Here is a 22,593-nt window from a genome sequence, read left to right on the forward strand (position 1 = left end):
CAATTTTTATCTCCATTGACGTGGGCTTTCTCCTTTTACCCCACCATACCTTTCTTTAAACCTGGTTGTCTCTGTCTCTGCCTATATTTGATGCTTAGAACCCATTTTAGATTCTCTTCAAGGCTTAACATTGCTAACTTCTTATCTTGACACCTCTTCTCTCTATGGGGCATTAGGACATAGGGTTTTTCATTTCTGTGTATTGAAGCCTTCCGTGGGGAGGATAGGGTTTCACAGGGTTAGGGAAATGGAGGCTGGAATCCCAGCTCAAGGCCTTCTCTCTCTACCTTCAAAACCCAAAACCAGTGATACCCATCTCACCCACAGGCTTCATTTTCGCTCGAAAATCCAGAGCCCCAAGTTCTTGAACTCTTATGAGTCCATCAATTCCAGGTCCTTTCATGGTCTGAAAAAATACAGAAAAAGCTTCAAGCTTCTCAGTTATTTGAACTCCAAAAATGGTGATTTATACAAGGAAAAAAGTGGGCTTCTGGTTACCAATGCTCATGCAGACGCAACATATGTTTCAGTTCCGGATTATGGAGAAACGCCAAAATTTTTGGGTGTTGAGATTAGTACACTAAAGAAGATTATACCACTTGGGTTGATGTTCTTTTGCATCCTTTTTAACTATACTATTCTTAGAGATACAAAGGATGTGTTGGTTGTTACTGCAAAGGGTAGCAGTGCTGAGATTATTCCCTTTCTAAAGACTTGGGTTAACCTTCCTATGGCTATTGGTTTCATGGTTCTCTACACAAAGCTGTCAAATGTTTTGTCCAAAGAGGCCCTGTTTTACTCTTGCATATTACCTTTTATTGCATTCTTTGGAGCTTTTGCCTTTGTGCTTTATCCTCTCGGTGATATAATCCACCCAACTGCACTTGCTGATAAACTTCTTAAAGCTTTGGGACCGAGCTTTCTTGGACCAGTTGCCATCCTAAGGATTTGGAGTTACTGTCTCTTCTATGTCATGGCTGAACTTTGGGGAAGTGTGGTTGTCTCTGTTCTCTTTTGGGGATTTGCAAATCAGGTGAAAAATCTTGTCTTGGACCATGGTTAAATAATTCTTGGCACAGAATTCAGAGTTTTGCATTTTTGGATTGTTGGATATCTTATTGTTCTTGAGCTTTTCTAAGTGCTTGGGACTCATTTATTTGTTTGTGAGATTTTTTATTACCATACTATTATTCATTTCCCCCTATAAATTAATTGGGTATGTTTTGATTTGGAGCTAATTTTGCAATTGATGTTGTTCTTTGGAATCACTCCGGTGTCTCAATCTTTATGATGGCTGTTGTTGCCAACTTACTATTGTTGCTTTATTATTCTTAATTTACATGGGTATTATTTGACTGTGCTGATTTTAATGTTATTCTCTATTTTCTGAATTGCGTGACTGTTTTTTCTATTGTTTTTCTATTTCCTGAATTACTTGGGTATCATTCAATTGTGGGATGGTTGTATTTCCTTCTGTTCTCTCATACTTGTAGTTATTTGGATATCATAAAACTGTGAGAATGTTGCTTCTGCTATTGTCCTTTCATTGATCAATTTCACTTGAGTAGTGCGTTTTCTTTCTGCCAATATTTATATGTGAGTATCATCTTGCAATATTCTATTAAAATCTATGTAATATTTCACCTGATGAAACAGTCTTATGTTTCTAGATTCATATGGTGTACTGGGATGCGTAATTAGTTTCATAAATTGATTTTGTCGAGTTTATAGTAATTATCCCTGGTTTTTACCTCCTCATGATGATTATCCTTCTTTGTTTCTCACATGTTCTAATTTTTTTTTTTGTCATGTAATTACTTTCATTAATTTTCCTTTTAAGCCCCTTACATCCCCTTTTTTTTTTTTTTTTCTGGGGTAAATATTTCCCAATGTTTTAATCTCTATATCTCTCAATTTTTCGTAATGCTCATCATGATCCAATCATCTTTCCCATGAGTTCTCCATGAGGCATGTTTCATAATTACATATTGATTCCTGAAACAGGGACAGTTTTCAGACTACATGTACTCTTTGCATCTATGTATAGTAAGGAATTGCAGGCAGTTTTCAGACTTCATATACTCTTTGCATCTACGTATAGTAAGGGATTGCAGGTTTTATGTGGTTCTCCTTTATAGGGGAATATGAATTACAAATAAACTTTGCTCGAGAGATCTTATTTCACATGGATTTGTGATTGACATTCTTCTTACTGGAGGGATTTCTTGTTTTGATGGATAATGATATTAACAAGGGAAATGGGATACACGTTGTATTTGCATTGCTTCTATTCCAAAAGGTTGATTTTTGCTGTAGGGTTATAACAGAAGTTGTCGTTCATGAATTTATTTGGCAGTTTAGAAGTTTAGGCATTTTCTTCCCAAAAGAAATCGTAAACTTAGTGCTCAAAGTGAAAATTTTGACTAGAACTAACTATGTATTCATGTGTGTGTGTCTTATATATAGGAAAATGTTGTGATAAGGCTGCAGCCCTACTTCAATATATAGGGATGCAGCCTCGTGCACCATCCATTTATTTTGCGGTGCAGATGTCTTCACATTGTTCGGGATGAGAAACCGTGGTACAGGAAACTCGGTTACCTCTCTGCAACACTGAGCAGGAGATATTTTAAGTTTGACAAAATGATCAACAAATCCCTTTTTCTTCTTCTTTTTTCTTATAGTCACTCCGTACGCCCCTCTCTCTCTAAATCATAAATCCTCCATTCATTGACATAGCTAAATTCCCCTCTCTCTAAATCATAAATCCTGCATGCATTGACATAGCTAAATTCCCCTCTCTTACTTTCCTATTTTTGTGAAGGTTTCTGTTTTCTCGCTTCTATTCTTCTCTCTCATGATCCCCACAGTCCATACTGTTGCTTTCTCGACCTTTTTTTCCCCAATATTGATGTCTACTTATTCATCAAGAGGAGACTTATCTCAAACTCAATTGCCCCTTCTGGTAGAGATATTTGTTGCAGTAATTTCACTTACAAAATAAGAAACATCATTGTTTATTTATGGGTTTTGTAAAAGCAAGGTTTTCTCTCTCTTAACAAAGAATATCTTAAAAAACCTAGCTCTATTTTTTTGCAATCAATCTACCCCGGCCCCCTTTCTCCCCTCTCTCTACTCTTACCCGTTCTGGTGGGTTCTCAATAGTGATGAGAATAAAGTTGTAGGGGACTTTCAAGAAGATAATGAAGAAGATAGAGAGAGATGTTGCTTTGACTGTGTGTGGGGTTGGAAGGCTTTAGTTTTGTAAGTCTGTAGGTTGGGGGTGTAGAGTTGGATGAGAGAGAGAGAGAGAGAGAGAGAGAGAGAGAGAGGGTTTGGGCACGATGGGCAAGAGATAGTGCCCTTCTTGGCTTTTTTTTTTTGGAAGAGATTATGGAGGATGTGTTGGAGGAAAGCTTTGGCTGAGGATGCCTTATGGATAATCATTCTCATGTAGAGTTTCTAGGTCAATTTGTTCTAGAGAGAAAAGAGAGGAGAGAATGGATGATAAAAGAGGACACTAGAAAAAAGCCCCGGTTCTTTTGTTGACCTGGTGGTAGAATCTTCTCCGTCCAAATAAATGGATGGTTGAGATAGTTGCAGCCTTTCTTCAATAAATAGGTCTGCAGACTAATAGAAACTGCATCCATATATATATATGTGTGTGTGTGTGTGTGTGCACGTGCGTGTTTATATATCTGACACTTAAAACATTAACCTTTGTAAAGTGTATACTATCCTGTTGTATGCTATTCCTTTATATATGGAAACACTACAAAATGCCTATAGGTAAAGTTCTACAGTACTTCACTTATAGCTCATCACCATCCAAAGTTCATCACATGGTCACAGATGTCCGATAACGTTTGAATTTTAATAATTTTTTCAAAATCACAATGATCTGAATTTTGTAGATGTGTGTGCCTTAGTGAGGCACACTTGAATGAACTATAAAAAAATAATTTGGATGATAAAAATGACCTAAAATACCCCTATATTTTAGGAGAATTTTTGTCATTTTATTTTTTGACGATTATTTTTTTAATATTTTATTTTGGTGCGAGTTAGTTATATGTACACAGGCCTCAAATTTCAGATAAATCTGACTGGTAAAATAATTATTAAAATTCAAACACTACAGGACAACCGTGACCGTGTGATGGACTTTCGGCGGTGATGAGCTATAGGTGAAGTACTGTAGAACATTACCTATAGGCATTTTGTAGTGTTTTCCTTTATATCGTAATATGAATTACCTTCAGATTTATGTATATGAATGTTTATATTTTGCATAATAATTTATATTAGTACTACGGTTTTATTATCCGACTGACCCCAATTAGATGGAATAAGGCTTTGATGATGATGATGACTACGGTATAAATATCTACTATAATTATATATCAATATAAATCATCATCAAATTATGTATATGAAACTTTGCATAGTTAGAAGTTCCATGAAGAATGCAGGACATGGTGCTTGTACTCTAAAGATGGAATGTGATGTTTGGCTTGTTTCTCCAGTGCCAAAGAGAATATGAAGACCTTTTGGGTGATATGCGAATATTGGGGGAGTTGCATAGGTTTAGTGTTCACCAAATCTAGTATGCCCACAAATATGGGCAAAATTTTTGAAAGTGGGGTTGTTTATCAGACAATATGTGTTTGATTGTGGGTTGGAAGTTCCCAATGTATATTCCCAAAGAAGGGAAGGGGTGAGCAGTTCAATTGGGTGTAAAGCATTTTGGCAATGGCATGGTCACTTAACCAACCATAATTACGGTCTATATGCATATATGTTAGAATTGGAAAATAGGAAGTACTATAATTTTTAAAGAAGGCAGAAATCTCCTTGAAGGAGATGAGGACAACATCACCCCCAACAGTTGTCTCTTCTCGCATTATACATAACAGCAAGCATTAAACAAGAAAATAATTTAACAGGTTCTACACGCTTTCACATCCCAATTTTTAACGGGGTTCATTACACTCCAATATTTAACAGGGTTCATCACACTCCAGCATTCCATTTCTAAGCTGGAATGCAGTTAAAACATTTTCAAATTGCTAGTTAGCTCTTTTAGTTCCTTTTGGCTTTTGTAACATCTATAATATTCTCTGGAGTTCGAAAGAAAAGGAATATTGATGATTCCTTCCTTGACGCCCTCACTTAATAATGAAATGAATCATTATGCTATGTGAACTTATGAAATCTTGGATGTTTAGTTGTCTAGAAGTCAAGGACAATCTTATTGTAAAGATTTTGAACTACTTGCAATCTTGTCCAAGAAAATGAACCATCATTAATCCTTCCCTACTTTTGGTCCAAATTATTGATTTTGATAAAATTGGATGCATCAAAGCATCAGATGAATTATGGCATATCATACCTTCATTGGCAAAAATTTGGTCATTTGGAAAAGTAGCATCAACGAGTGTCCATCTCCAGTGCAAAATCAAACTACCAAACCATGTTAAGGCACTTGTGGGAAAACCTCTCTCTCTTTTTCTCTAATTTTTAAAGGTTGTTGAACTATGTTTTTGTTGCCTATAGCATAGATTTTGGGCACAGGGAAAATAATTCTTGGTTGATTTGTATAGTGGCTGCCGAAAAAGCCTATTTTCATCAAGAAAGAGAAAGCCTATGATCATGTGGATTGGGTCTTCCTCAATTTCCTTCTCGGTCAAGTGGGTCTTGGTCGCTAGTGAAGAGGTTGGATGTATGTGCTCCCAAACCTTGTTTCTCGATCTTGACGTATGACTATCTTCATGTCTCTTTTGGAGGCTCAAAAGGCCTTATGAGGCAATAATCTAATGTTCTCTCTTTGTCTCCTAAAGGGTTTTGGATTCCACCTAAAAGCTCCATGATATTTCACCTTTAGTTTGCGTATGATGCCCTTATTTCTATGGTCTTCACCACATCTTCAAGCTATTTCCCATGCAGTCTTAGAATTGGCTCTTGCTGAGCTCTTATACTTGAGATATCTCTTCAAATTTACCTTGGGTTGGAACAATGGTGGTTGAACCTAATTCAGTAATGGGGATATTTCCAACTAAACTATGCCTCTTTGGTCGTAGTGCTGTAGCTACTTTGAGAAGATAACCAAAGCATTCTTCATGAAGTTACTCAGGATCTGTAGCTTTTCTCCCTCTAGCTTTAGAATTTCAAAATGCATAACATGAATAAACATGGAATACACCATCAGGATTTGATTTTACATCTTCTCTTTTTCATTCAGGTGAATAAGTCAACCCAACTAATGCTTTGATTCAGTATTGATGCCTATAAAGGAATGTATCAATGCCGACTGTAACATGTAAAAGACCTGACGAGTCAATTTAGATTCCAGTAAATCTGAAGTGGATCACTCACGCTTAAGATCATGGCTCTTCAAGTGCTGAATCTGAGTGGTCTTAATCTGTCCCAATGTAGAACAGCCTAACCATGGAAAGTTGATCACCTTGACAAGCTATTAAATTGGCAACAGATATTATGATCCTGTGGGAGTATCTGTCCATTTACTCCCTCATGTAAAATTCAATCTAGGATTAACTTTATGATCTCAAATTTTGGGGGTTTAACCTATTCAACCAATAAACTAATCTCAATAGAAAAAAAATTCCAAATTGCGTTCTCTATAGGCTTGAAAAGAATAATCTCTCAAGATTTAAGAGAGGCTGTTCAATTTTTGGAGGATGAGAGCTAAGTGTTGGAAATTTTCAAATTCAAGTTTTTTCTTTTGAAAATGGTCATCTAGCGATTCTTAGGTCGTTCCCAAAATTTCAGACTAAAAACAGTCTCTCAAGTAGGTTTTCTAACTGAGGGAGTAAGATACATACCATGGTATACACGCCCTTAAAATTTTTGATTTGTTGTTTTTTTTCTTCTTTTTGTGTTGTCTAATTTGCTGACTTAACTAAAGTCGATAGGGTTATCACAACTCAGTAGTGTTCCAATGAACTTCTTTTACCGATTCTTTTAGAATTAGAACTTATTAGTTCTCTCTGTCTCGACATATATATATACACGCATACATATATAATGACGCATTCTTAAGTTCTTGTGTAGCATGACTTGTGCGTGGTGTGGGATGCTTCGTCATCATCACTACATGGTCAAGCTGTTTCTCATATTCTGCTGGTTCCTGTTCTCGTTTTATTAGCAGCTTTAATTCTCTCTCTCAATCTCTCGGAAATATATATATATATATATATATATATATATATATATATATATATATATATATATATATATATACAAGTTTGAGATGTCTTTGATCAAATGCTATGAAGACTACCTCCCTTGTGACATATGATAGCTATCTGAAGAGAAAGTTGAAGATAAAAATTTAGTGATTTCTTTAGTGGATTTTTGGGTTATAAGTGAAAGTTGGTATTGGAAAATAAGGACAATTAGTTGAGTTAGATGAAATGAAAGAAGGATAAATTAAATGGTGTCTGATTGGTATATGATGTATGTCATGCATGTGGAAATACGTGGATTACATTATATTTTTTTGAAGATAGAGCATGCTTTTTTCTCTTTTTTTTTTGAGTATTCAACTTTGTCTTATTTCTATCGGTAATTGTAGTTGGATGCTTAAGTGCTAAAGCCATTGCTAATTCATATTTTATAGAGTAGCCTCAATTTAGTTTCCTCTGTTTTTCAGTCATCAACTATCTCCTATTCATATCTATATTATAATTGGATATATTGATACTTAATTTTATTACTAGGTCTTTTTTTTTGAATAAGTGGGCTGTAGCCCACACCATAATTTGGCTTTTTATCACTAGCTCTTTAAATTGGGAGCATTGAAAATGTTGTATTTGTTTTCCCAGATTACTACCGTTCATATCAATTGAATTTTATTGCTAAGATTTATATTAAATGCTTTGAACTCAATGTTCTTGTTTGTCCCAGATTACTACTGTGGATGAGGCTAAGCAATTCTATCCCCTATTTGGTCTTGGGGCAAATGTTGCCCTTATTTTCTCAGGCCGAACCGTGAAGTACTTCTCAAATATGCGGAAGAATTTGGGCCCAGGTGTGGATGGTTGGGCCATATCTCTCAAGGGAATGATGAGCATTGTTGTGCTCTTGGGGCTTGTAATTTGTGGGATTTATTGGGGTGTTAATACTTTTGTTTTGCCTGCTGTGCCAAAAATAGAAGCCCGCAAGAAAAAGGTATGTAGTTTGACTTTGTTCAAGTTGGCTGTCTTCTCTTTGCCTTTTGTCTTATCAATCTTTGATGATTGTAATTGGGTATTTGTAGGAGAAGCCGAAACTTGGGTTGGTGGAGAGCACAAAATTCTTACTGTCGTCAAGATATGTGAGGGACCTTGCTATGTTGGTGGTTGCCTATGGAATCAGCATTAACCTTGTTGAGGTCACTTGGAAATCAAAGCTCAAGGCTCAGGTAAATGAATTACTTTCTTCTTGCAATAATCTGTAAATCATCTCCATCTTTCTGTTATTAGTAAATCAAAGCACTAAAAGTGGATCAGATTTTTGTAAATTTTTGATGCAAAGTTTTCATTTTGATGTAACTTTTGGTAATCTTTATTTTGCAATTAATTGCTTACCATAGAGAGGAATAACAACACATTTAACCCTAAGTTAAAATTTAGCATTTCATATTAATCCTAATATTTTCTATAGAAAAACATAATACCCTAGGGATATCATGTATTTCATTGTCTGTATTTTCTTATACGTGTCTCTGTTGGCTTATAATCCATGTGATTTTTCTTGGAACTGGATAATGCTCCAGTCTCTAATGGAAGCTGGCAAATGACGCCTCACATCCTATAGTATCAATAAATTAAAACCTTATGGGGATTGGGTTACATGCTTTGAACAGTGTTTGGAAAATTGAGAGAAATGCATGGATTTTTATTTTGGAAAGTATAATTACTAATGCTAACTGAAATCCCTTTCCTTTTTTTCTGTTCTTTCCTCTTCCCATATTTCCAGGTGTTAAGTTTGTCATTTATTTGAATGATCATTCTTGAGTTTTGCTCTCTCTTCTTTTTGGATGGGTATGCTCAGATTTGATCTGATGACCATGTCCTACAGTCCATATGCCCAACCACTGAGCCAAAAAGTTGAACCCCTATGAATTACTTTTAGGGAACGTAAAATATAATCATAGTCCGTTGGGGTCATCACTGTCCTTAGAAATGATTGATGGTGGTGAAGATAGAGAAAGACCCGAAATAACTGGACATGACATCGGTTGTGTCTTTACTCACTTCATCCTTGTCCATCATTTCAGTCGGTGATGTTGAGAGCAATTGGACTTGGGTTATAGTATGATTTCCATTCCATTCATTACTTTTATCTTTCTTTGAACTTGCAGTTCCCTAGCCCAAATGAATATTCTGCTTTCATGGGTGATTTCTCGACTTGCACGGGTATTGCAACTTTTACAATGATGCTTCTCAGTCGAGTCATCCTTCAAAAGTATGGATGGGGTGTTGCTGCCATGATAACACCGACTGTTTTACTCCTCACTGGAGTCGGGTTCTTCTCCCTTATTTTGTTTGGGGATCCCTTGGCTCCTGCACTGGCAAAGTTTGGTATCACACCACTTCTTGCCGCAGTTTATGTGGGTGCCATGCAAAACATTTTCAGCAAGAGTGCAAAGTACAGCTTGTTTGATCCCTGCAAAGAAATGGCTTACATTCCATTGGATGAAGAGACTAAGGTACGGAATGTACATACAAACAAGATACACAGGGAAGGAGGGAGCACTTCTGTTGTTCATGATTGAGAGAGGGAGCTTCTGTTTGTTTATGATTTAATTCACTCCCGTGAAACACACAAGCGCACACACACACACACACAGGGGGAGAGAGAGAGAGCACTAGCACTTTTGATTGTCCATGATTGATAGAGCTTCTGTTTGTTTATGATTGATAATTCACGCCCCTGACTAGTGTTGTCCATGATTGAGAGAGGGAGCTTCTGTTTATTTATGATCGATAATTCACTCCCCTGACTAGTGTTGTCCATGATTAAGAGCGGGAGCTTCTGTTTAGATAATTCACTGCCCTGACAGACACACACACACACACACACACACACACACACACACACACACACATATATATATATATATATATATATATATATAGAGAGAGAGAGAGAGAGAGAGAGAGAGAGAGAGAGGAGAGAGAGAGAGAGAGAGAGAGAGAGAGAGAGACCTTTTGTTTTACTGATTGAATGTGTTTGTGTGTGTGTGTGAGAGAGAGAGAGAGAGAGAGAGAGAGACCTTTTGTTTTACTGATTGAATGTGTGTGTGTGTGTGTGTGAGAGAGAGAGAGAGAGAGAGAGAGAGAGAGAGAGAGACTTTTTGTTTTACTGATTGAATGTGTGTGCGTGAGAGAGAGAGAGAGAGAGAGAGAGAGAGAGAGAGACCTTTTGTTTTACTGATTGAATGTGTGTGTGTGTGTGTGAGAGAGAGAGAGAGAGAGAGAGAGATACCTTTTTTTTTACTGATTGAATGAGAGAGTCCTCAAGTTGTTTATCATTGGCGCCCAAGAAGAGAGAGTCCTACTGTTGTTTATGATTGACGATTCACTTCCATTTTACTGATTGAACAAGGGAGTCCTCATGTTGTTGATGATTGACACACAAGGAGAGGCTATCCTTTTCTTTCATAATTGACAATTGGCACCCTCACGCATGCCCACATGAACCAACCAAACAAAGAATAACCACCAATCCCAACCCCAACCAAATAACCCCCCTTCCCCCCCTTGCGAAAAAAAAAAAGTGAGAGAGAGGAGTTGTCTTGCTTGCCTCTTTCGGGTTTCTTGCTCATAGTGTTTTACAATTGCAGGTGAAGGGGAAAGCAGCAATTGATGTTGTTTGCAATCCACTAGGAAAATCTGGGGGTGCTCTTATTCAGCAATTCATGATCCTAACTTTTGGGTCTCTGGCAAATTCGACCCCCTACCTTGGAGGCATACTCTTAGTGATCGTCTTGGGATGGTTAGCTGCTGCTCGCTCTTTGGACAAGCAATTCACTGCATTAGAGGTAGAGGAGTTGAAAAGAGAAAAAGCAATACCAATCAAGACTGTCAAGGGATCACAAGAGGGTAAGAATGGATCGATTGGGGTAAAGCCCAACAAGGAAGAAGAGTCTATGCCATTAAAATCAGGTGGTAATGGGTCTCCCTACAAATCAGTTTCCAGTGGATGTGAGACATCAAATGGTTCAGCTTCGAAGCAATCAGAGATAGGAGACTCGTCTGAGACCCCGTCACCTCATTCTTCATAGGGATATCTAGGATTGTTTTTTATTTTTGCAGAGTAGGGATATCTAGGATTATACTGCTAGTTAAAGTAGGAATTCTAGTGTGACCTGAGAAGATAAAATGAATTTGAATATTTTGAAAATATTTAGCATGGCATGTTATTGTGTTCTTATTTGTTGTTATGCACAAGTGGGTTTTGCACTGAAGCATCGTAGTCTACAAACACAGGCTAAATGTCATCTCAACCATCCATTAGAAAGGATGGTTAGTTAAAACTATTCTGCTCAATGTCAACTTTGATGGAGGAACAATTCTCTCTGCCGTCCACTTTCAACAATGGACAGTCAAGATGATGTGTGAATTTGTTATATGTAAACTGCATGCAGCACTGTTGTGGGTAATTGCATTGATTATTGCACACGAATGTTGTGTTTTGTTAGTGAGGCGCAACTTTCATGCAATGAGGTTGGATGATTATTGCACATGAATGCTGTGTTTTGTTGCGGAGGCACTACTCGCATGCAATGAGGTTGGGGTGCCCCATTTTCTTGTCGAATTTTTCTAAGATTTCATGCTTTGACCACCATAAACATTAAAGCCTTGCGTCTAGTCCTTTTTATCTTCAAAGTGATGACCTTACTCTTAACTTTTTGCAATTTTAGCTACTTTTTATCAAAATATGGAAGGAATGTTGTAATTTATATGGATTTGATATTACAAGGATAGTGTGTTATGAAATAGTAACACACAAAATTTTTGGAACAATTCATTTGGAAATTTATAATAGTAATTGTTGGAGCTGAAATGAGAATGTTGAGATCGATGCGTGGCAAGATAAAAAATAATAGAATTCGAATGAATATATTTGAGGGAATGTAAATATGGCTCTAATAGATGACAAGATGAGGGAATGTAGATTTAAGGTAGGTTGGTCATGTGCAGTGCAAATCTAATACAACACTGGTTAGGAAGTGTGATTTGGTTAAGTGAAAGGTTTTAATTTTATGCATGCGGAAGACCCAAAAGAACATGAATGGAAGTAGTGAGAAAAGATATGGAGATTTATAGTCTTTGTGAGGTTATGACTTTTAATAAAGTAGAGTACCGGAATAAGATTGGTGTAGGCGATCTCAAATAATTGGGATAAGACTCTAATGATGAAGATAATATTAATGAATTAATGGATTTTTTTTTACGAGACCTTCCCTTTTTGGGTAGGACCCGTTTGAAATTCAAATCATTGTTTATAGCATAAGAGAGTAAGAATCGCGATGGATTGGGATGAATATTTTTTAATAATGATAAATCTAGAAATATCCTTGAAAAGATTGATTTATACCTTGATTGTACTTATAAACAGGTTGACTCAGCGTTTAAAAAATCGCCGAGTCGAACCGGACTCGCCCGGTTCGACTCGGAATTCACGAAAAAGGTACCGGATCGGTTCAAAAACCGGGAATCGTCCGGTTCTAGAGAGAACCGGACGATTCCGCACAGTGACTCGCCGATTCACTGTGCGGAATCGGCGAGTCCGTGAAGAACACGGGTTGCACAGTGTTCTTCACGGATTTTTTCAAATTTGTCATTTTTTGATCATTTTTTTTGTTTTTTTCGGCATGTGATCTGTTTTTCAGGCTGTAAACAACTTTATTCAGATTTTTCAAGGATTAAATGGTGGAAAAATTGGTTGTTTTTGGATCAAGAAAAATTCGGGGTTTAGGGTTTCCGCCATTTCTGAAATTTCATGCCAAATAGGGCATGAATCTTTCAAAATTTGTAGGCATATTGATCTTAAAGCTGTGAATCAAAATATTTTGTTACTAATTTGTGATAATCGTTGAGAAAAATAGAGTTTTTTGGAGATTGAAGGCTTCGGTTCACAAAAACAGGTAAGAACTTTGGGTTTTTTTTTTTTTCAGCCATTTGATTTATTTCACGGCATATTTTGAACAAAATGAGTTCAATAATTAGGGTTTTTAATCTTTATTGTGTCTAGTATGATTTAAAATTTTTAATTTTACGTAATCTGATCAATTACAGCAATAAATTTGATATGAACAGTGAGATGCCTGCGGAACCAAATTCCGCCGTTTTTATTTTTTATTTTTCCGCCTTTTGATTTTGTTTTCATGATATATTTGAAATAATGTGTTAAAAATTTAGGTTTTTGATTCCTTATATTGTTGTTTATCAGAAAATATAGTCAATTGGATGTAATTTATTCACTTGGAGGTGAATTTTTGAGTTAAAATCGCTTATGTAAAACGACTCTGTGAAGAACAATTTTTTTTTTTTTTTTTTTTTGTTTGTGTAGCCCATGATAGAATTTTTTGTAATCTATGATCGAATTTTTTGTAATCCATGATCAAAATGTTTGTTTTTTTTTCTTGTAATCCATGATCGAATTTTATTTTTTATTTTTTATTTTTGTAACCCATGATAGAATTTTTTGTAATCCATGATTGAATGTTTTGTAATCCATGATCGAAATGTTTGTTTTTTTTTGTAATCCATGATCAAATTTTTTGTTTTTTGTTTTTTATGTAACCCATGATAGAGTTTTTTGTAATCAATGATTGAATTTTTTGTTATCCATGATGTAATTGTTTTTTTCTTTTTTTGTAATCCACGATCGAATTTTTTGTTTTTTTTTTTTGTAATGCATGATCGAATTTTATGTAATCCATGAACGAATTTTTTGTAATCCATGATAGAATTTTCTGTAATCCATGATCGACTTTTTTGTAATCCATGATTGAGTTTTATGTAATCCATGATCGAATTTTTTGTAATCCATGATAGAATTTTCTGTAATCCATGATCGACTTTTTTGTAATCCATGATCGAAATGTTTGTTTTTTTTACTTGTAATCCATGATCGAATTTTTTGTGTTTTTTTTTTTTTTGTAACCCATGATTGAATTTTTTGTAATATGATCGAATTGTTTTTTTCTGTTCTTGTAATCCACGATTTAATTTTTTGTTTTTTTATGTTTTTTTTTTTTTTGTAATCCATGATCGAATTTTATGTAATCCATGATCGAATTTTATGTAATCCATGAGCGAATTTTTTGTAATCCATGATCGAATTTTTTGTAATCCATGATCGAATTTTTAGAAAATTTATGATTTTTTTTTTTTAATCCATGATCGAACTTTTTGAAAATTTGTTAATTTTTTTTTTTAATCTATGATCGAATTTTTTGAAAATTTGCTGTACTTTTTTTTTTTATTTCTTTTTATCCATGATCGAATTTTTGAAAAATGATGATTTTTCGAAAAGATGTGAAAATCGTGATAAAGTTTTGATTATCATGATGTATTAAACATTTAAACCCAATTTTTAATTTTTATTGTTTGAGTTTGCTGTAAATTTTTTTTTTTTTTTCCATGATCGAATTTTTTGAAAAATGATGATTTTCCGAAAAGATGTGAAAATCGTGACAAGGTTTTAATTATCATGAGGTATTAAACCATATTTTAAATTTTTATTGTTAAAGTTTTTGTTGAAAAAATTGTATGTTGATGGATTATTTATGCAAAAAAATGCATGTTATTATATTTTCAATACAAAACTGTATTTTTTTTATCTGTTGTTCATGGATTTTTTAGTTGGAATGACTGATGTTAGCCGGCTCTTTGAAGAATTGTTTTTATTATTAATTTTTTAATGTAAAAAATGTATGTTCTTGATAATTGAGTTGTAGCCATGTTTGGAGCTTGCATTTTGTATTATTCTAAATGTTTGTAATTGATATGTACGAAAATATTATTGTCCTTTTGCAATAACAAATAACAACGAATATGACTACATGAACTACCGCAACATATTATCATTACATATGGTGATTATTTTTCTTTTTGAACTGTCAGGTTAATTTAAACTTTTTACATCTTAATTTAAATCGTATATTACTAATTTTATGCTTTATTGTAGTCCATGTATGTTGATATACTTATTCCATGATAATTCTATGTTTATCCTTTTGTGTGATGTAAATTAAATGTTGAATGGCGGTTCATGCAGGGGAAGAACATATCAATATTCGCATATTCATTCAAAAACATGAAAATTCTTAATGGGGTACCCTCATTTTTTATTGAATTCCTAAAAAACAATATTTATAATGAATTTTAATAATTTTTTCGGATTTTTTTGAAGCTTTATTCTGATCGATTCACCCGATTCCGATCCGGATCGCCGATTCGCTGATCCGGATCGCCGATTCGCAGATCCGGATCAGTTTTTGAAAAACCCGATCCGGGTCACTAATCCGGTTTTTAAACCATTGGGTTGACTCCTTTCAAGAGAATCTTGGAACATGGGACCATCTACCTATATACTATCTTTTTCTATGAAGCCTCACGTAACTCTCTCCATTCGCTTTATCTTTTCTCTCCTTCCATTTGCTTTATCTTATCTGTCCTTCCCAAAAAATAAGAGTTTCTCTATGTAGAAATTTAGCCTTTTCTATACCGTCATGAATACTCTCGGGTCACCTCCAGTAGAAGGATCGATGGATTTGACCTATTTATACTATACTTCTAGTCTAGTGATTGAAAGTCAGTTTAATATTACAAACATCGAACTCTCGAACTGGAGTAGAGATGTGTAAAAGAGAAATGAAGTAATCATATCAATTGCACATGAAGAATCTTAATCTGAAAAAAGGGTAAATGACTTTCGATCCAATCCACTATTTTTGTGCGTCCACTGCTTTTGAGATTCACTATAGAATCCTATATTGGTATTAGAGTGATCACGGTGGAAGTCTGCCTCTTGGACTTGATAACTGGTGTGGTTGTGCAAAAACACAAAAAACATATTTTCTCGAGAGTTTTTTGTTCCGTTTTTTTATTTTTTCTAGAGTTTTTTTGTGGCATATGTAGGCCCTTGTGGGCTCTGAAAGCGATCCTAAGGTTCAGGTAATGATTGGGACACACGGGGCTAATTTGAGCGCCCCAAACTCATGCTGCGGTCGCCCTAGACCCTCAGATCTCATGTACAACGGATCACAATGTGTCCATGCAGGCGCATGTGGACGGTGCGTCCTTGCACATGTGCATGTGAAGTGTGTCACTTGCAAGTGCGTATGCCTATGCTGGCCCCGCATGGTGGACTAGTACGGTGCACATGCATTTGCATGTGCACAGGTCACCTTAGTGCACAAGCCAATATATGAAAAAACTTGACACGTGCAAGCCTACACACGTGCTGTGTGGCACACTTGCATTTGGGATGATGACGAGGATCAAGGGCCTTACTCTCAAATCTAACCCGATGCTGATTCATAGCCTTGGCCCTTATCTGGCTACACAAAGTTTTCGCTTCACGTTCTTTTGGAAGTAGGATTTTTTGATTCTTGACGATTTGAGCAAGTGTTATATACAATTATACTTATATAATTGTGTGTGAACAAATTGTTGGGATATGGATATCTTGGGTTTATATTGATATACATTATTATGGATGTATATGTATATATCTCTTGATAAGGTTAGGTATCTAGAAGATAGAGACCAAGTTACTTGGTCATCAAGTTATCATACCATAATTATCTCTTCTAATTGTGTGATTGTCCTCTATATATATAGAGGTACCTCTTGACCAAGTTACTTGGTCATCAAGTTATCATACCATAATTATCTCTTCTAATTGTGTGATTGTCCTCTATATATATAGAGGTACCTCTTGATATAAAGACTAATCCAATATAGTGAAGATATAGCCAGTTGGGGCTTTGGATCTGTGGACGTAAGGCTTCGGCCTAAACCGGCCTAAACCGCCTGAACCACATACATGTTATGTTCTCTCTCCATTCTATGCTCCCACAAATTCTAATATGGTATCAGAGCCATGACTCCTCAGCTCAGATTTGATATCGAGAAATTTCAAGACCATCTGCAACCACCTATCCTTGGTGATGTGTTGGTAGCATGACCTTTATTCTCCCATGATGTCCGAGGATTGAGTTGGTAAAAAGAGGGGAGAGACGTGATGGTGATTCCAGGGTTCCCTGTGAACGATGGCGATATGAAGCGAATGCTGAATGTTATCCAGGATTCTTTGTCTCAAATTTCAACTGCAACCCTTGACCTCCAAATCATTGGCATAGATCAATTTGCTATGGTGGAAGAATTGGCTTTTCTTATTAAAGATAACTTGCCTTGTAAGCATCTCATTCTTTCAATGGAAGATGTCCTAGTCAAATTCCTTCAACGAAATACATGCTTCGAGACTGTCTTGGAGCTCGTACCAATGAATCCTTACCACCGCATGCTTCTACATTGTCTTGTAGAGATTTTTGGGTTAGCACATGAATCTGTTGGTGAAGGAGATGCTCGCCATTTAAATCTGGATTTAAATGGTATTTTTTTGAAGATTTGGGTTTTTGTCTAGATGCCCAATTTCATTGGTTTTTTTTTGATATGATTATATTAAAAAAAATAATAATTTGCAAGTTGGGTGTTTCTTTGAACTCAACTTGAAGGGGAGAGTATAGGAGATATGAAGAATAGGAGGAGATATGGAGAATAGGAGATAAGGAGAGGAGATGAGTTGAGATGAAGTAAATATCTCTAATGTAACCGCTAAAGAAAATCCATATTCTGGCTCAGTCCAACTACTATGCAAAGGGAAGTTATGATCATATTGATTATAGAGTTCCGTCTCCAGATGAAGAGATGAAGATGATCGAATTTTTCGATCTTTGTTGATGATCAAGTTTTCCGATCCTTGATCTTATTTGATGAAGGAGTTTTCCGTTGCTCTAGTATAGGAGATAAAGAGAATAGTAGACATGGAGATGAGATGAGTAGAGATGAAGTCAATATCTCTAATGTAACCGCTAAAGAAAATCCAGATTCTGGCTCAATCCAACTACGATCCAAAGGAAAATTATGATCATATTGATTCTAGAGCTCGATCCTGGTTGATGATCAAGTTTTCCGTTCCTTGATCTTGTTTGATGATGGAGTTTTCCGTTGCTTCATCCTGTGTGATTATCGTCGAGTTTTTCGTTACTCGATCTCGAATGTTCCGAAGAGAGAGAAAGAAAAATCTTTTTCTTTTAGAGAGAGAAAGCCTCTAGAAAGAAAAAAAGCCTCTGAAGAGAGAGATCTTCAGAGAAGCCTCTGAAGAGAGAAGATCTTTAGAGAAGAAAGTAGAGAGCCCAAGAAAGATTATTTTTTGGAAGACCCTAGAGAGAGAAAGTTTTTAGAAGAAACTAGAGAGCCCAAAAAAGGTTGTTTCTTGGAATACCATGGTAACATGTGATTTTTATTTATTTTTGGCAACTTAGTGTTGTTCAAACTCGAGCTGCTTTGTGTCAAAGCATCTTGAGTTTGAGGGGGAGTGTTGGGATATGGATATATGAGATTCATATTTATATACATCATTATGGATATCTCTTGATAAGGTTAGGTATTTAGAAGATAGAGACCAAGTTACTTGGTCATCAAGTTATCATACTATAATTATCTCTTCTAATTGTGTAATTGTCCTATATATATATATATATATATATATATATATATATATAGGTACTTCTATTGTGGGATTGTTCTATATATATATAGAAGTACTTCTTGATGTAAAGATTAATCCAATGTAATGAAAATGTAGCCGGTTGGGGCTTTGGATCCGTAGACGTAAGGCTTCGGCCTGAACCGCCTGAACCACGTAAATGTTTTGTTCTCTCTCCATTCTATGCTCACACAAATTCTAACACAAATTATCTTATCCATGACATTTTTTGTGTTTTTTCTTTTTCCTTCTTGTGAAAAGGTGATTATCAAATTCTTTAGAGGGGAAAAGCTGGATGGTAATAACTGAAAAAATCCAGTAGCTGCTTGATGAGCAGCCACTGGGATGATCCCTCTGACTCGGCTCAAGCGCATCGTGATTTGGAGGCTTATCAAATATGGCTCATGAGGGACTGTTGTGCACAATTTACTTTGTTGATTAACATGCATAATGACCTAATTGGGCAATTTGAGATCTATTCAGCACTACACTTTCCGTTTGCTGGCATCGCAGTTCGCTGCTAGGAACCGTATACTCACAATGACACTCGAGATGCATAAAATGCCATCAAATATCAAAACTTGGAAGCTTCTGAATTTCAAAATAGAACCCGAATGAGAGAACTTTTTGGATCTGAGCTCAGTTTTAAAATCCAAAAGCTTCCAAGTTTCAAAGAATGTGCACTCGTGGGTGGAGAAGCGATAGAGGAGCTTGTGTTCTGGTGGGTGGAGAAGCGATAGAGGAGCTTGTGTTCTGGTGGGTGGAAAAGAGAGCAGATAGCATGGGGGAGCGTTGGTTGGGTAGAGTGGGAATGGCCATAAGAAGAGAAAGTGGTTTGAGAAGAAATGAGGAAGGTTGAACCAATTCCCAACAAAGAAATTTAAATTTTTTGCTCAAAAGTTAAATTTTAGTTAAAGTATATGAGAAATGATCCCATAGGACCCTCCCCCACCCATATGTGTAGGACCCCAAAGGATCACCATTAAATTTAGCATGGATCTCTAAAAAAATCAAGTCCCACACTCATGTGACAATTTTTCTAGAGATCCACGCCAAATTTAATAGTGATCCTTTGGGATCCTATACACATTGGTGGGGGAAGGTCCTATAGGATCATTACTCAAAGTAGTATAGAGATTAGGGCACTTGATTTTATTATAAGGTAAAAAATAAAGGGAAAAGTTTATGTAGAGCCGAGTCGCTAAAGAATCAAATTTGAGCCTACCTCAAAACTTTCAATAGAAGATGTCGTTTTGATGCCCAAATATCCTCAATTTGATCATCTTGACATCAAAATTCATGGAAATGAGAAAAAAATGGATTTCAAGGTTTGGAAATAGTGTACTTTTTTAATGCATGTTTGGACCTTCAATTTTAGATATTTTCAAGTTTTCATAGATCTATTCTATAAATAAAGATAGAAATATATTTTAAGTCTATTACCAAGATTTCAAGTATTGAAGCTTTATTTTTAATCACTATATGAAGGTAGGTTCTAATGTCATTGTTTAGAGCCTAGGCTCTATACAAACCGCACCCAAAAATAAAAGAGGGTCAATATATGTGACTTGGGTTGTCGTATCCTTTGCTAAACCCAACGCATAGGTTTTGGTGTTAACGATAGAAAAATTATATATATATATATATATATATATATATATATATATATATATGGGAAAATATGGGATTAGCCCACTAGTTCATATGAACATATGAGCTCAACGGTCCAGATTGAATCTGGGCCGATCTGACGATCACGGATGTCCGATAGTGCTTGAATTTTATTTATTTTTTTTACAAATCTAAATTACTTGAAATTTTAATTTTATGTTATTTTCATCAATGCGCACCTAATAAAAACATAAAAAAAATTATTCGTGAGAAAAATGATCAAAATGCCCCCAAAACATTTCAGGGGCATTTTGGTCAATTTATTTCATTCAAAATAGTTTTTTGATATTTTTTGAAGATTTACCTATTTTTTATGAAAACACACCTAAAATTTTAAGTGATTTGGATTTGTAAAAAAAAAAAACCAAAATTCAAACACTGCTGGACATCCGTGATCGTCAGATCGGCCCAGATTCAATCTAAGACGTTGGGCTCATATGTTCATATGAGCTAGTGGGCTAATCCCATCTTTTCCCTATATATATATATATATATATATATATATATATATATATATATATATATATATATATATATATATATATATATATGAGAAATGATTCTATAGGACCCTTCCCCACCCATGTGTGTAGGACCTCAAAGGATCACAATTAAATTTGGCATGAATCTCCAAAAAAGTCAAATCCCACATCCATGTGATAACTTTTTTAGAGATCCATGTCATATATATATATATATATATATATATATATATATATATATATATATATATATATATATATATATATATATATATATATATATATGAAAGATACTACAAGGAGCCTATAGGCGAAAATGAACAGTGATTTCGCCTACTCTTATCACCGTCCAAAGTTCATCGTACGGTCTCTATTGTTCGGTAGTATTTTATTTTTCATTTGTTTTCTACAAATCAGAATGACCTGAAATTTGGATTATGTGTTCATAAAAAATAGACTAATCTACGAAAAATATCAAAAAAAATATTTTACATGAAAACAATTGACCAGAATGCCCCTAAAATATTTTGGGGGAATTTTGGTCAATTTGTTTTTTATTATTATTTTTTTATATTTTTTATTAGGTGCGTCTAACCAAGATGTACATATGACCCAAATTTTATGTCATTTCGAATTATTAAAAAAAAAATGAAAAATAAAATACTACCAGACTTTCGTGACCATACGATAAACTTTGGACGGTGATGATGATAGGCAAAATCACTGTTCATTTTTGCTTTGGAAAGATCCTTTTCCCAAAAAAAAAATGAAAATTTTTTTTTAAAAAAATTTAAGTATTATTTAAAGGCAAAAGAAAAATTTTCCAAAAAGTTCTTACAAGATAAACCATTATTTAAACATACGGGAAAAAAGAAAATCCTTGTCTGTTATAATTGTGCCAAAGTTGGCCATTACAAAAACAAATATAGGGTTCAAAGAAAAACTAACTCTTTGGAAATAGATGATAATATTAAAAACAATTATTTCAGATACTCCAAATTGAGGATGAAAGCTCTGATTCATCTGAATCAGAAGAGGAAATGTTGAATGGGGAAATAAATAATGAGGATATCATTATCAGCAGTTCTGATTCAGACTTCGATAATGAAAATAGTCCAGAGAAAAAAAAAGAAAATTGCCAATGTGATTTTTACAAGGCAATAATGGATATTAACGGATTAACCATCAATACCCTCACCAAAGAAGAAGACCTGATCATAGATCTCATTGACAAAATATCTGGCCCAAAGGTTAAAAAAAAAGCCTTAATCCAGCCACATCAATATGTCCAAAGCCCCTTCTAAAAACCCAAGTATTCTCTTGTCCCAATAAAAGAAGATTATAGTTTCCAGGATATTTTGAAAATGATACAAAATAAAACTTATACCGAAAATGAACCTTTAATATCTGAGCTAAAATATGAAATAAATGAAGTCAGAAATGAGTTGATAGCTCTGAAAACAAGGGTTCAAATCTTAGAATTAACCCATAACCCTATCAACAAAGCAATTGAAGAAGAAAATATAGAAGGTGAATTTGATAATCTGATCACAGCGTATAATATTCCTTTACCACCTGAGGTTGAAGACACCCTTCTTAAACCTGAAACCTCCAAAACTGGCATGAATATAATAAAAAAGGTCCAAAA

At 35.0% G+C, this 22,593-nt stretch overlaps 1 protein-coding gene across 1 annotated transcript; it reads left to right on the forward strand.

The window, feature by feature from the left end:
- Positions 1 to 207: 207 nt before the first annotated feature.
- LOC18425044 (ADP,ATP carrier protein 1, chloroplastic) lies at positions 208 to 11,691 on the forward strand. Its single transcript, XM_006829615.4, has 5 exons — positions 208 to 1,033; positions 7,927 to 8,190; positions 8,279 to 8,422; positions 9,365 to 9,712; positions 10,850 to 11,691. The coding sequence occupies exons 1-5, from the start codon at positions 248 to 250 to the stop codon at positions 11,288 to 11,290; spliced, it is 1,983 nt and encodes a 660-aa protein (XP_006829678.1). The 5' UTR covers positions 208 to 247; the 3' UTR covers positions 11,291 to 11,691.
- The last annotated feature ends 10,902 nt before the right edge of the window (positions 11,692 to 22,593 follow it).

This window comes from Amborella trichopoda, chromosome 5, assembly GCF_054954075.1.
Source record: "Amborella trichopoda isolate Santa Cruz 75 chromosome 5, AtrichopodaSantaCruz75HAP2 v2.0, whole genome shotgun sequence".
In the NCBI taxonomy this organism is placed as follows: Eukaryota; Viridiplantae; Streptophyta; class Magnoliopsida; order Amborellales; family Amborellaceae; genus Amborella; species Amborella trichopoda.

Bases quoted from the DNA above. Each gene is read 5' to 3' on its own strand.
- LOC18425044 (XM_006829615.4), top strand. From the start codon at position 248: ATGGAGGCTGGAATCCCAGCTCAAGGCCTTCTCTCTCTACCTTCAAAA. The intron at 8,191-8,278 runs GTATGTAGTTTG...GGGTATTTGTAG, and splicing joins TAGAAGCCCGCAAGAAAAAG to GAGAAGCCGAAACTTGGGTT. The intron at 8,423-9,364 runs GTAAATGAATTA...TTGAACTTGCAG, and splicing joins AATCAAAGCTCAAGGCTCAG to TTCCCTAGCCCAAATGAATA.